The sequence below is a fragment of the Oncorhynchus gorbuscha genome, linkage group LG10, assembly GCF_021184085.1.
Source record: "Oncorhynchus gorbuscha isolate QuinsamMale2020 ecotype Even-year linkage group LG10, OgorEven_v1.0, whole genome shotgun sequence".
In the NCBI taxonomy this organism is placed as follows: Eukaryota; Metazoa; Chordata; class Actinopteri; order Salmoniformes; family Salmonidae; genus Oncorhynchus; species Oncorhynchus gorbuscha.
Window position 1 is genome coordinate 12,304,262 of NC_060182.1, and position 12,805 is coordinate 12,317,066.

A 12,805-nucleotide genomic window follows, 5' to 3' on the forward strand; every position below is an offset into this window, starting at 1 on the left:
GGCGAATAGGTGGGGCTACATAAGGCAAATAGGTGGGGCGGGGCTACATAAGACAAATAGGTGTGGCGGGGCTAGGGGCTACATAAGGCTAATAGGTGGGGCGGGGCTACATAAGGCTAATAGGTGGGGCGTGGCTACATAAGGTGAATAGTGTGGCTTTATGCACTGCAGTATTGGATATTCAGACCTGATACTTTAAAGTACTGTGAAGTGGACCAATGGACCGTAGATTCTCAGATCGGATAGATAGGCTTTTACCTCCAAGACTCCAAAAACCATCCCAAGTCCAGAACCCTGCTTGACCTTGGACCTCATCAAATGATAAGGATTGTCCTGTTTTTTGAGAATTCCTATAATTTGCTGTGTAATTGGTTTTTAAATCACAAATGCCCCACTTATTAACTATTTCAAGTGCATGGAAGGAAATGTACTTTGCAGTGAGTGACAGTGGTACAGATGTCTGTGGTACCATGTGCCAGCTGCATACTGTACTAATCACCCAGCACACACCAAAGGTCTCCTCATGACTGTATATGGACTGGCAGCACGACGTGTACATGCCCAGTATATAAATACATTAGAAGGATCTCTCTCCTCTCTGGTCACAACCTTTGACCTTTTTAGATGGATACTGCACCTTGGTTATTTCAAGAGGCAACATAGGTCACTTAATGGCATCTAGATTGTAGATTGTGTTAAAATGAGAATCAATGCTTTTCCATTAGGGATTCCTCGAGAGCAGAGGTGGAAAATTCATTTTGCCCTGGGAGCCACATTCGGTCTTCAACGAGGTCCGAAGGGCCGCATTCGGTTTTCAACGAGGTTCGGAGGGCCGCATTCGGTCTTCAACGAGATTCGGAGGGCCGCATTCGGTCTTCAACGAGATTCGGAGGGCCGCATTCGGTCTTCAACGAGATTCGGAGGGCCGCATTCGGTCTTCAACGAGATTCGGAGGGCCGCATTCGGTCTTCAACGAGATTCGGAGGGCCGCATTCGGTCTTCAACGAGATTCGGAGGGCCGCATTCGGTCTTCAACGAGATTCGGAGGGCCGCATTCGGTCTTCAACGAGGTTCGGAGGGCCGCATTCGGTCTTCAACGAGGTCCGGAGGGCCGCATTCGGTCTTCAATGAGGTTCGGAGGGCCGCACGCGGTCTTCAACGAGGTCCGGAGGGCCGCATTCGGTCTTCAGCGAGGTCCGGAGGGCCGCATTCGGTCTTCAACGAGGTCCGGTGGGCCGCATTCGGTCTTCAATGAGGTTCGGAGGGCCGCACTGAAAATGTGTTATAAAAAATAGTTCTCTAAACATCTGTTTTGTATTTTTTTGATTCTCCCTATTTGTCTAGCATTTCAGTGATTATTAGTGAGCTGGACACAGTCAAGAAACTGTAGGAATGTAGGTCCATTATCATTCATCATTTTATTTGGTTTTAGTCATTTTCAAAACACCCGTGGGCCAGATTGGACTCCCTGCCTCGCGAGACGGATTTGTCCTTCAGGCAGTATGTTTGACACCTCTGCTCCAGAGTAAATAGTGCTGAGCACAGAAACCCCGTCAGGCCTGCAGCAAATCATTGTTTGCCGTCTGGCAATCCTGACGTAGCAACATGGCACACGAGTTTACAGAAAGACCTTAACCAGTAGACAATACAGAATCTATTAGCTAGGATAGTCACTGTGTAGAGTTTGGATAGGAATTCAGGGGATGGCCTCATTCTGACACCAGTCTTCTATGTTTGTTAATGTGTCAATGCAAGTTGCAAATGAGGCTGAATGCATCTCAATTTGTTATAATGTGAATGCATCTCAATTTGTTATAATGACACTTTACCAAATAGAGCCTGACTTCACTATATTGTAACTGGTTGAGCTATGAATGGGTGCCAGAACAGGTCAAATATATTATGTGTTTGCTCTCAATCCTCAATCTCCTCCTTTTAACTATGGCACATTGTGTCATATAAATCTTTGTTTGTAGTTAAATCAATGTCCTCTTGTCAGTTTTCTATTGACCCGAGGATAGCTAAAAAATGTGTCCTCCAGATCGCTTGTAGTCGTCACTGATTTTCTTCAGACAGATAAAATCTTCATTATCGACAATGCAGTTAATATCTCTGGGGGAGACTATTGATAAAACAGCATTTAAAGTGATTCATGAAAAACAAACACCTGAGGAAATTGCAGTCTAAATCTCTCTCTTCAACTGGAAGAATTCCCCTTAAAAGAGACTCAGTGCAGTGCTCTAGTAGTCCTGTCCCCTCTCTAGTCCTGACAGCTCTGTGGTTTCTCCCTCCCCAGATAGTCCCTCTAGTCCTGACAGCTCTGTGGTTTCTCCCTCTCCAGATAGTCCCTCTAGTCCTGACAGCTCTGTGGTTTCTCCCTCCCCAGATAGTCCCTCTAGTACTGACAGCTCTCCCCAGATAGGTTTCTGTGGTTTCCCTCCCCAGATAGTCCCTCTAGTCCTGACAGCTCTGTGGTTTCTCCCTCCCCAGATAGTCCCTCTAGTCCTGACAGCTCTGTGGTTTCTCCCTCCCCAGATAGTCCCTCTAGTCCTGACAGCTCTGTGGTTTCTCCCTCCCCAGATAGTCCCTCTAGTCCTGACAGCTCTGTGGTTTCTCCCTCCCCAGATAGTCCCTCTAGTCCTGACAGCTCTGTGGTTTCTCCCTCTCCAGACACTGATGTGTATCCCTCCGGAGGGAGAGGCAGGCACCGAGGTCCCGGTGAAGGTGCTGAACTGTGACACGGTCACTCAGGTTAAGGACAAGCTGCTGGACTCTGTGTACAAGGGCATCCCCTACTCCCAGAGACCCCAGGCTGATGATATGGACCTGGGTAAGAACCTACTGTATATATGGATGTCTATAGCAGTGTTTCTTAATCCTGGTCCTGGGGGCCAAAAGGGGTCTAGCACTACACAGCTAATTCAAATGATCAACTCATCATCAAGATTATTTTGGGGGAAAAGGTGTAACGCCCCCCAAAAAATAAATCCAGGACCAGGATTAAGAAACACGGTCTATGGTAATAACAGCCTCTTAAGAAACACGGTCTGTGGTAATAACAGCCTCTTAAGAAACATGGGTCTGTGGTAATAACAGCCTCTTAAGAAACACGGTCTGTGGTAATAACAGCCTCTTAAGAAACACGGTCTGTGGTAATAATAGCCTCTTAAGAAACACGGGTCTGTGGTAATAATAGCCTCTTAAGAAACACGGGTCTGTGGTAATTAATAGCCTCTTAAGGAACACGGGTCTGTGGTAATAATAGCCTCTTAAGAAACACGGGTCTGTGGTAATAACAGCCTCTTAAGAAACATGGGTCTGTGGTAATAATAGCCTCTTAAGAAACATGGGTCTGTGGTAATAACAGCCTCTTAAGAAACATGGGTCTGTGGTAATAACAGCCTCTTAAGGAACACGGGTCTGTGGTAATTAATAGCCTCTTAAGGAACACGGGTCTGTGGTAATTAATAGCCTCTTAAGGAACACGGGTCTGTGGTAATAACAGCCTCTTAAGGAACACGGGTCTGTGGTAATAACAGCCTCTTAAGGAACACGGGTCTGTGGTAATAATAACAGCCTCTTAAGAAACATGGGTCTGTGGTAATAACAGCCTCTTAAGAAACATGGGTCTGTGGTAATAACAGCCTCTTAAGGAACATGGGTCTGTGGTAATAACAGCCTCTTAAGGAACATGGGTCTGTGGTAATAACAGCCTGTTAAGAAACACGGGTCTGTGGTAATAACAGCCTCGTAGGCTACAGACATACTCATGTTTACAGTGGGGACCCTGTATGTGAAGGTTTTCTTTATTACTGTGAAGGATTTACTGTAACTAATTGCAACATTGGCTAGTAGTTATTCCCTGCTGAAACTGAAGATACGGATCATCGCCCAAACCAATCTTCTGTTGTTGTTGTTTTCCGTCCTCACAGAGTGGCGGCAAGGAAGACTGACGAGAATTATCCTTCAAGATGAGGACGTCACCACAAAGATTGAGAGTGACTGGAAGAGGCTCAACACCCTGGCCCACTACCAGGTCAGACAGCATCACCAGCTGGACACATCCACATAATACTCATCTACATTTCCCAGACACAAAGATGAATACGGTCAAATTGATGGTCCTTCATTTGATGATAGATGATTAAAGATCTCTCTCCTCCACCTCCAGGTGGCAGATGGGTCTTTGGTAGCCCTGGTCCAGAAGCAGGTCTCTGCCTACAACATCGCCAACTCCTTTACATTCACCCGCTCTCTGAGCCGTTATGGTAGGTATTAATGACCCTCTCTGAGCCGTTATGGTAGGTATTAATGACCCTCTCTGAGCCGTTATGGTACGTATTAATGACCCTCTCTGAGCCGTTATGGTAGGTATTAATGACCCTCTCTGAGCCGTTATGGTAGGTATTAATGACCCTCTCTGAGCCGTAATGACCCTCTCTGAGCCGTTATGGTAGGTATTAATGACCCTCTCTGAGCCGTTATGGTAGGTATTAATGACCCTCTCTGAGCCGTTATGGTAGGTATTAATGACCCTCTCTGAGCCGTTATGGTAGGTATTAATGACCCTCTCTGAGCCGTTATGGTAGGTATTAATGACCCTCTCTGAGCCGTTATGGTACGTATTAATGACCCTCTCTGAGCCGTTATGGTAGGTATTAATGACCCTTTCAGTTTTTCAATACCTACTGTATGAAAGCCCAGCCTCCTACAGTATCTGTGTTGTTGTGTTTCCAGAGAGTCTCCTGAGGACGTCCAGCAGCCCAGACAGCCTGCGCTCCCGGGCCCCCATGATCACCCCTGACCAGGAGACTGGCACCAAGCTTTGGCACCTGGTCAAGAATCACGAGCACGCTGACCAACGGGAGGGCGACCGCGGCAGCAAGATGGTGTCTGAGATCTATCTCACCCGCCTACTGGCCACCAAGGTCTCTTCTCGTTGTAGTCTGTTGATTGAACTGTGTATTTTAGTGGATTGTCTCATAATGTGTCATGATAATGTATTGTTGCCAGGCACACGTTCCTATCATGGACTCTGTGTTGACACCGTTTGTCTGATCACCATACAGGGAACTCTGCAGAAGTTTGTGGATGACCTTTTTGAGACGGTGTTCAGCACGGCGCACCGCGGCAGCGCCCTCCCTCTGGCCATCAAGTACATGTTTGACTTCCTGGATGAGCAGGCTGACAAGAGGCAGATCACTGACCCTGATGTCCGTCACACCTGGAAGAGCAACTGGTAAGCACAGCGTGTTCCTGATAGCTGCCCTCTAGTGGACTCATGGGTGGAATGTTATTAATATTGTTCATCATCATTGGCCTCCCGGGTGGCGCAGTGGTTAAGGGCGCTGTACTGCAGCGCCAGCTGTGCCACCAGAGACTCCTGTGGCGGGCCGGGCGCAGTGCGCGCTAACCAGGTCCTCAGGTGCACTGTGTTTCCTCTGACACGTTGGTGCGACTGGCTTCCAGGTTGGATGAGCGCTGTGTTAAGAAGCAGTGCGGCTTGGTTTGGGTTGTGTATCGGAGGACGCATGACTTTCAACCTTTGTCTCTCCCGAGCCCGTTGCCAGGTGCACGTGTAACCGGTGCTGTACTGCACCGCTGTAACTCTGCGTTGTGTGTGGTTGATTGAGACTATAGACGTGGACTTTGGAGACCAGGTAGTTTTAATCAAGCAGAACTGACTCTCTGCATCCTGCATCTGCATCCAAAAGGAAACAAAACATTTGTAGAGCCACATATGTTCTGAGAATCGTCGCCTCTTTCTACAACAGATGCACAATAGGAGGGACTGGGATCATTCGAGGAGCTAGCCATCGTTCACACATACAATAGCCTGCTAATACCTTAGCTAGCTATTAACCACATGTTGAATTCAGAATATTGATACCATCCTAAAAAGTATCAATTACAAGTGCATCTTTACAATACCATCCACTTCTGAGTAACCTCTAAATATACATCATTATTCATGAACAAAACACTGTGTGTGACTTTGTACTTAAAAGAATCAAACTTTTCTGAAGACAGAAAAAGCGTGCCTACCTCTCTCAGTGCATCAAAATGATGTGAGCACGAGCTCGCCGGGCAAAACGTAAGTACACACTCCCCTTCTCCCAGGATGCACCGCAGGGCAAAACGTAAGTACACACTCCCCTTATGCAGGCAAGCATAACAAATCAACAGACATATGAACCTGGTGAAATTCACATAGTTACACACAGTGTTTCCTCCGACACGTTGGTGCGGCTGGCTTCCGGGTTGGATGCGCGCTGTGTTAAGAAGCAGTGCAGCTTGGTTTGGGTTGTGTATCGGAGGACGCATGACTTTCAACCTTCGTCTCTCCCGAGCCCATACGGGAGTTGTAGCGATGAGACAAGATAGTAGCTACTAACAATTGGATACCACGAAATGGGGGAGAAAAAGTGGTAAAACTTTTTTTTTTTTTTTTTCATAATCTTCTTTCTTCATCATTTCATAATTGGCAACCTTTTATTGACTATATTGACTATTATTAAAAAAATATGCAGAACATCTGGTGTTTCTATGTCAAACGGTCTTCTGTGGTGTATATAAGGTGTAATATTGGGATGCAAACTCTAAATGGAATACATTTAAACTCTGCATCTGACATGGTACAGGTGTCTTCTTTTTTTAAGCCCATAACCATGTGTATGAGATATACTTTTGTTTCAAAGTAGATTTGTTTCTGCCAGTTGCAATGTGGCTATCGGAAGTTAATAGTTGTATCCCAATGGAGAAAATCACTTACTGCTTGAGGAATAAGTTAAAGACATTTTACAGAATTTGGCAACCTTTTATTGACTATATGGAGAATCTCCCCCCACATCACATTGATTGAATCTCTATATAATCCTCACATAATGTGTCACACGTAATGTATAATATGTAGCCTACGGCAGGTGCCCATATGATCCAATGTCTCATTATTATTATTTTTTATTGTATGTTTGTATATATAATTAGAAATATTTATTTCTTTTTTTTACGCTCGTCTGTTCCTGTCACTTTGTCCTATTGTTGTCTAACATCTTTTCACTTTTGTTTTGAATGTTCTTAATTGGAAAATACAAAAATAAAATATTCCACAAAAAAGAAGTAGATTTGTTTAAGACTACCACGAAATACTCTGTGTGACCCTGCATTGAAAGGATAAATAGGTCAATAGAACCCAGGCTGTAACTGTGCGCTTACTAAAAAAAATATTTCGGACCTGACTAAAACGTAACACATGGAAATTCAGACGATTTTACCATACTGTACCATGTGTGACTATGACTGCTTTTAGTGCCTCAAAACTATTTGAGTAGTTTTTAAAATCTGTATTTTGGATTGTCAACTATTGCATCAAGTGACACTCCAACACAAACTGTAACTCTTAAGATTCACCTGTAATGGTCCCATCTTTTTCTTCCTCTCTCTCTTTCTCTCCCTTCTCTCTGTCTGACAGTCTCCCCCTGCGGTTCTGGGTGAACGTGATCAAGAACCCCCAGTTTGTGTTTGACATCCACAAGAGCAGCATCACAGACGCCTGTCTGTCTGTGGTGGCCCAGACCTTCATGGACTCCTGCTCCACCTCAGAGCACCGCCTGGGCAAGGACTCTCCCTCCAACAAGCTGCTGTACGCTAAAGACATCCCCAACTACAAGAGCTGGGTGGAGAGGTACACTTTCACTTACCTTATTTGCTGTCATATTTCGTTTTCTCTCAAAGAGTCTTAACACCGAGCGCTCTTGTATCTCTTTGCTTGTGTCAGGTACTACAGAGATATCAGGAAGATGCCTACCATCAGTGACCAGGACATGGATGCCTATCTGGTGGAGCAGTCTCGTCTCCATGGCACCGAGTTCAACACTCTCAGTGCTCTCAGTGAGCTCTACTTCTACATTAACAAGTACAAAGAGGAGGTAGGAGACACGGACCAACTCTGTTCTTTATTTGACCTCAGATTGTAAAAGTGTACATAATGTACACTGAAATAAAATCTTGTTGTATTTTACAGTAACTTACTAGTAGTCAGTTACCTGTAAGGTACTTTTTTTTTAAATAATACAGTATGTTACCATTAAGTTACCGTAAAATCAACAGGATTTTTTTACACTGTGATACCGAAATGTAATGCAATAAACAGTCTTGTTAATGTTGAGAGAAAAAAATGATCTCACTTTTCTGTTCAGATTTTGACCGCACTAGACAGGGATGGGTACTGCCGCAAACACAAGCTGCGACACAAACTGGAACAAGCCATTAACCTGATGTCGGGCAGCAGCTGAGGACAGAGGATGGAACAGGGGGTCGGGGAGAGAAGTGGGAAATGGGGGTTTGGTTGAACTGGTGAACGGACCTGTGTTGGAGCATCCACGGCTTGTGCAATTAAAAAAGGGGGACATAAGACACTGGAAAATCAACACAACGAACCACAGCACATTGAGCCCAATGTCTACAGACCAGATTCTGTGCCCAATATCCTCACTCTCTCAAACCTCTACCTGCCATTGCCAGTGAGACATTCTGAGTAGTTTTTTTCTCCACACTGGCCTTTTCAATGGCAGACTCTAGTAACTGCCTAATCTAATGGAAGAGGACTGCTGTGGATAACTACCAGATTCATTCCAATAGGGGCATACAGTAAGTTGCCTTGGAAACTGTGCTGAACTGCCAAGCTAGTGCCATGGGAAGAGTAGCTTTTGGTCTGTGATAATAATTGTACAAAATGCTGAAAAGTAACATTTAGGTGTGGACTGTAGATTTGATCTTGAAATGTATGGGTTTTACCACAAGTATGGTAAGGTACAAGTAGTAGACTATAACCTCAATGGCCCCAAAGGAAAGCCTCGAGGTTCTGTTTTGTTGTGTTAGGGTTGGAGGTTCAATGCTAGTACGTGATGAAGGAGGCAGGCAGTGTATGGCCAAAGGACACCAAATTCTAGAAGCATCAAAGGCCTGATTAAGTGACATAAATTGAGGGGTGTGTTGGGGCTGAGGGGTGGCCATCCCCCTCGTCTCTCAAATGCCATAGCTACAAAGCACCTTTCTCTTTTTTACTTTGTATTCGGGCCAAATGGATGTTTGCTGATGGCTCAGAGTCCAGAGTTTTAAAGCTTGCCTTTTGTGTTGCAGTCAAGCAGGAAGTGAAGCCCTTTCCTCATGGACGTTCCACCCTAGTGACTGTCCAGCTAATTGTACTCAGATCATTGTTTTAGTCTGTCTCCTCTGTGAATCTGATCTGTCAGGGTCCCAGGGGTTCCCGTCCAGAACTCAGGGCTACTGCTGTCGTGGAAACAACCCTTATAACCCATATCAAACATCCTAAAAGTAGTTGATCCATTAACAGCAATAGGTCTAGTAATAAAACAGCCAGCCATGTTTCATTAGATTACACACCAAAAAGACACAGTTCCCGTTAGAGACTCTATCTTACGATAATCGTTCTGTGAAAATAGTCTTTCTCTTCCCGATGTTTTGCCATTATTACAAATGACAGCTTGAGCAAAATGTGTAACGCAACACCAAACACAACAGACGGGATAACGGTATAGATTTTTATGTTTTAAATGCTGTCTAAATAAAATACTTGCTTATGTGTTCACTTCTGGTAGGTCATCCATGGTAGTTTATGGGGGGAAAAAGCCTCTATTTGCTGCCTATGTTATCATTACCATACTAGGCACTGTTCAGAAGAAGAGAGAGGTTACTGTGTTGAATACTGATTTCCAACCCAGGAGACCTTCATCCTTCATTTTGTTTACCCTACGGTCCCATAGAGCCAGTAGCAGTAGGCCGATCTGTAGGTTCTGATCAGATGGTAAATGCCCGTTTTCTCTGCTGACCCCTTCCACGACAGACAGTAGAAGCTCTGTATATTTCAGTAGTGGTACAGCAGCTGACTGTACACACACCCGTGTCCTCTCTCTGCTGGGAGGAAATACAGTCTGGTAGGCTTATACCTGAATATTATTTGAGTACATTTACATGGTTCTGAGTTCAGTCCTCTCCAACAATTAAGTATTTATTGTTTTGCCTTTATTTATTTCATATTTATTTTCATTTTACACAAGAATGAAAACTCTTGTTTTGTACAGTGTTTGACTGAACGTGCCTGAACACAGTTGATGTCCTCTGTACTACAGGTATACTGTATATGTCAAGTCTCTAACACCATTGCAAGAGTCTTTTCAATGCCAATTCACACACAGGACCGGGTTCATTTAGGATACATTCGTACATTCAGTAAATAACAGCATTCCTTCACATCCATAACTGAAAAAGAAGACTACATGGCTACATCACGTGTTCAGTGACAACCGTGAGGAATGCAGACAGACCAAAGGAGGCACAGGGAAGAATCAAATGATCACGCTCTTGTCTTTGGGTTGAATAATGCCATTCGGCTTGACCCACACATTACAATACATTGTTAACCATAGATTCTATCATGTTTTAAATTTCAGGTACAAACACATCTTTAAAATATTTGTTCATTGAATAGGATAAAGCCTCAAATTACAATGTTCTCCCATTACTAATGGTAGACATATGTATTTCTACTACTAAAACCCAGAGGTTTGTGGTCGTCCAAATCCTGAATATAAATTCAGTATATCTAACAGTTCTTTTTATCCATCAAGTCCCCAAAGATTAAATACAATTTAGTAAATGAAACCAATACTTTGGTTTATCAATGTACAGGTGTTAACCCTTCTAGAGTCTAGATGCTGGGTGTTGTTTTGCGTTGGGACCTTAAACACAGTGACGCTCTGTTTTCTATGTAGATTAAATGGCTCTGAAACTTAACTAATTACTGTAGAATAATTAGGCTTGCTTATCAGTCCAGGAGCGAAAGAGCCATTAGTATACCTTTTCAAAACCCATTAAATCCACACCAGAAGAAATACTTATTTTTCTCCATGGAAGATACATATTGTAGATAAGCACCAAATCAATTAAGAATTTGGCCTTGGAACTCTGAGCGAAATACATTCTCAAATCAAACTGGAGCTCATTAGCATGTTAAGAGCTGCAGGAGGATAATTAAGGATAATAGGTTTCACATCCTGGTGTTATTTTAGTGCAGAGAAATGGGGTCAGTGTATCTGGATCTATAGGTCTGGTGTGGATCTCACCGTCCACCGTGTGTGAAAAGGACTCCGTCAGAAATGACTGGCAGCTTGCCAGAGCTGCCCTGTCAGCATTGCAGATGTATTACAGGTATCAACACTATGTTTGAGCCTCTTTCTACAATTATAGCTTATCATAAATCTGAAAGAGAACATCTTGAATTTTGACTTAGTACCTCTTGGTTAACGCCATCTCATAGGGTTTGAAACTGGTTAAAATAGTATGTGCAACACGGTATCAGGTTTCTTGGCTGAAATCTGTAATCATGTCCAAAGTAGGCCTACAGTTTGGCTACATGCCATACGTCACTTGTAAACTAGTGAGGGCCAGGTGATTGGGCTGTGGAACTCAGAGCCACTGCAGGTGATTGGGCTGTGGAACTCAGAGCCACTGCAGGTGATTGGGCTGTGGAACTCAGAGCCACTGCAGGTGATTGGGCTGTGGAACTCAGAGCCACTGCAGACACGTCAGTACGTCTGGTTTTGTAATGTTGTATAAACAGGAAGATAAAAAAGCACCTGTAACATGTAAGGAAGAAAAGAGTGAGTGCAAACCTGTGATGTTTCTAAGTAGATACTGTAGAACTATTACATTATAGTCGGTGTTCTAGTAAAAAACAAAAACATTTGTCTCAGATAAATTGATTCTAATTTATTTGTTGGTTTTGTCTGTTTATCCCAAATGTTTTAATCGATTTAACGTAACAAACTTGTTTACAGCTTCAAAGATATATGGAATTTATTAACTTAGTCTGAAGAGGAAGTAGCTTTGTGACTGACTGGCTGATTGACTGACGGATGATTGCTCTGCCTAGTCCTTAATTCTATATAAATATATAAATATATTTTGTATAATTATTTGTTTAAAATGTTTCTTTCTAAATGATTGTTTTTGGTTTTATATTTTATTTTGTTACTTTGAAGGAGTAGGAATGAGTCCTTTAAAACGCTGGCTACAATGAAGTGTTTTGTATATATTTGCACTTTTGTTTTACTGTCGGAGAGGTTTTTGAAAGATTGGATTCTAACTTAATGTTGAAATGACAAGCATGGTGTTTTGTTTTGCTAATTAAAATATGTGGATGATGCTGTATGTCCTTGAAAGTTTCATTTGTGTACTATCCTCCAGGATTATTTTCTCTGAACAACTCAATGTTTGAATTCAAATAAAGGCAAGTGTTTTAGTAAAATATCCACACAAATTATCCAAAGTGGACCCCGTATGTTATCTTCAGTATCCTTACTTTGCTCCTTAAGTACTTAAACCACTGTTGCAACACTAACAGATAGATCAGATCACAGTCCGAGAATGTTACGTTTGAAATGATCAGTGGTGATGTGAGAATGTTACATTTGAGCATGTAATCTGAAACCTATTTTTAGAGGATTGCATTTATCTATCCCATCAGATTACCATCTCTCTATCATGAAAGGAGGATATGGTGCTTTCTTTTCTGCCTCTGGATTAAAAACAGAAGATTTAGTAAACACCTCCAGCAATTCATCTTAGATCAGAGGGAGAGATGCGATTGCAGACAGTTTTATGTACAGGGATTTCCATATTCACACATAATAAAAAACAGATTCAAGACATAAGGAAGGGCACTTGGGGTACAGGTATGCATTGAAACAGAATTTAGGTGTGGAATATAAAATAAATAGTTCCA

At 43.1% G+C, this 12,805-nt stretch overlaps 1 protein-coding gene across 5 annotated transcripts in view; it reads left to right on the forward strand.

Moving 5' to 3' along the window:
* Window positions 1-12,343, forward strand: part of plxna3 (plexin A3) — a 194,003-nt gene extending 181,660 nt beyond the window's left edge. For 3 of the 5 annotated variants that reach the window (XM_046364908.1, XM_046364909.1, XM_046364910.1), the window contains 8 exons: window positions 2,671-2,830; window positions 3,933-4,036; window positions 4,172-4,268; window positions 4,738-4,928; window positions 5,070-5,239; window positions 7,472-7,684; window positions 7,778-7,928; window positions 8,199-12,343. In XM_046364908.1, the coding sequence (XP_046220864.1) occupies window positions 2,671-2,830; window positions 3,933-4,036; window positions 4,172-4,268; window positions 4,738-4,928; window positions 5,070-5,239; window positions 7,472-7,684; window positions 7,778-7,928; window positions 8,199-8,294 (1,182 nt within the window). In that variant the 3' untranslated portion in view covers window positions 8,295-12,343. The remainder of the gene's footprint in view (window positions 1-2,670; window positions 2,831-3,932; window positions 4,037-4,171; window positions 4,269-4,737; window positions 4,929-5,069; window positions 5,240-7,471; window positions 7,685-7,777; window positions 7,929-8,198) is intronic. The other 2 variants (XR_006840871.1, XR_006840870.1) reach the window with 2 other exon arrangements.
* Window positions 12,344-12,805: the final 462 nt, after the last annotated feature.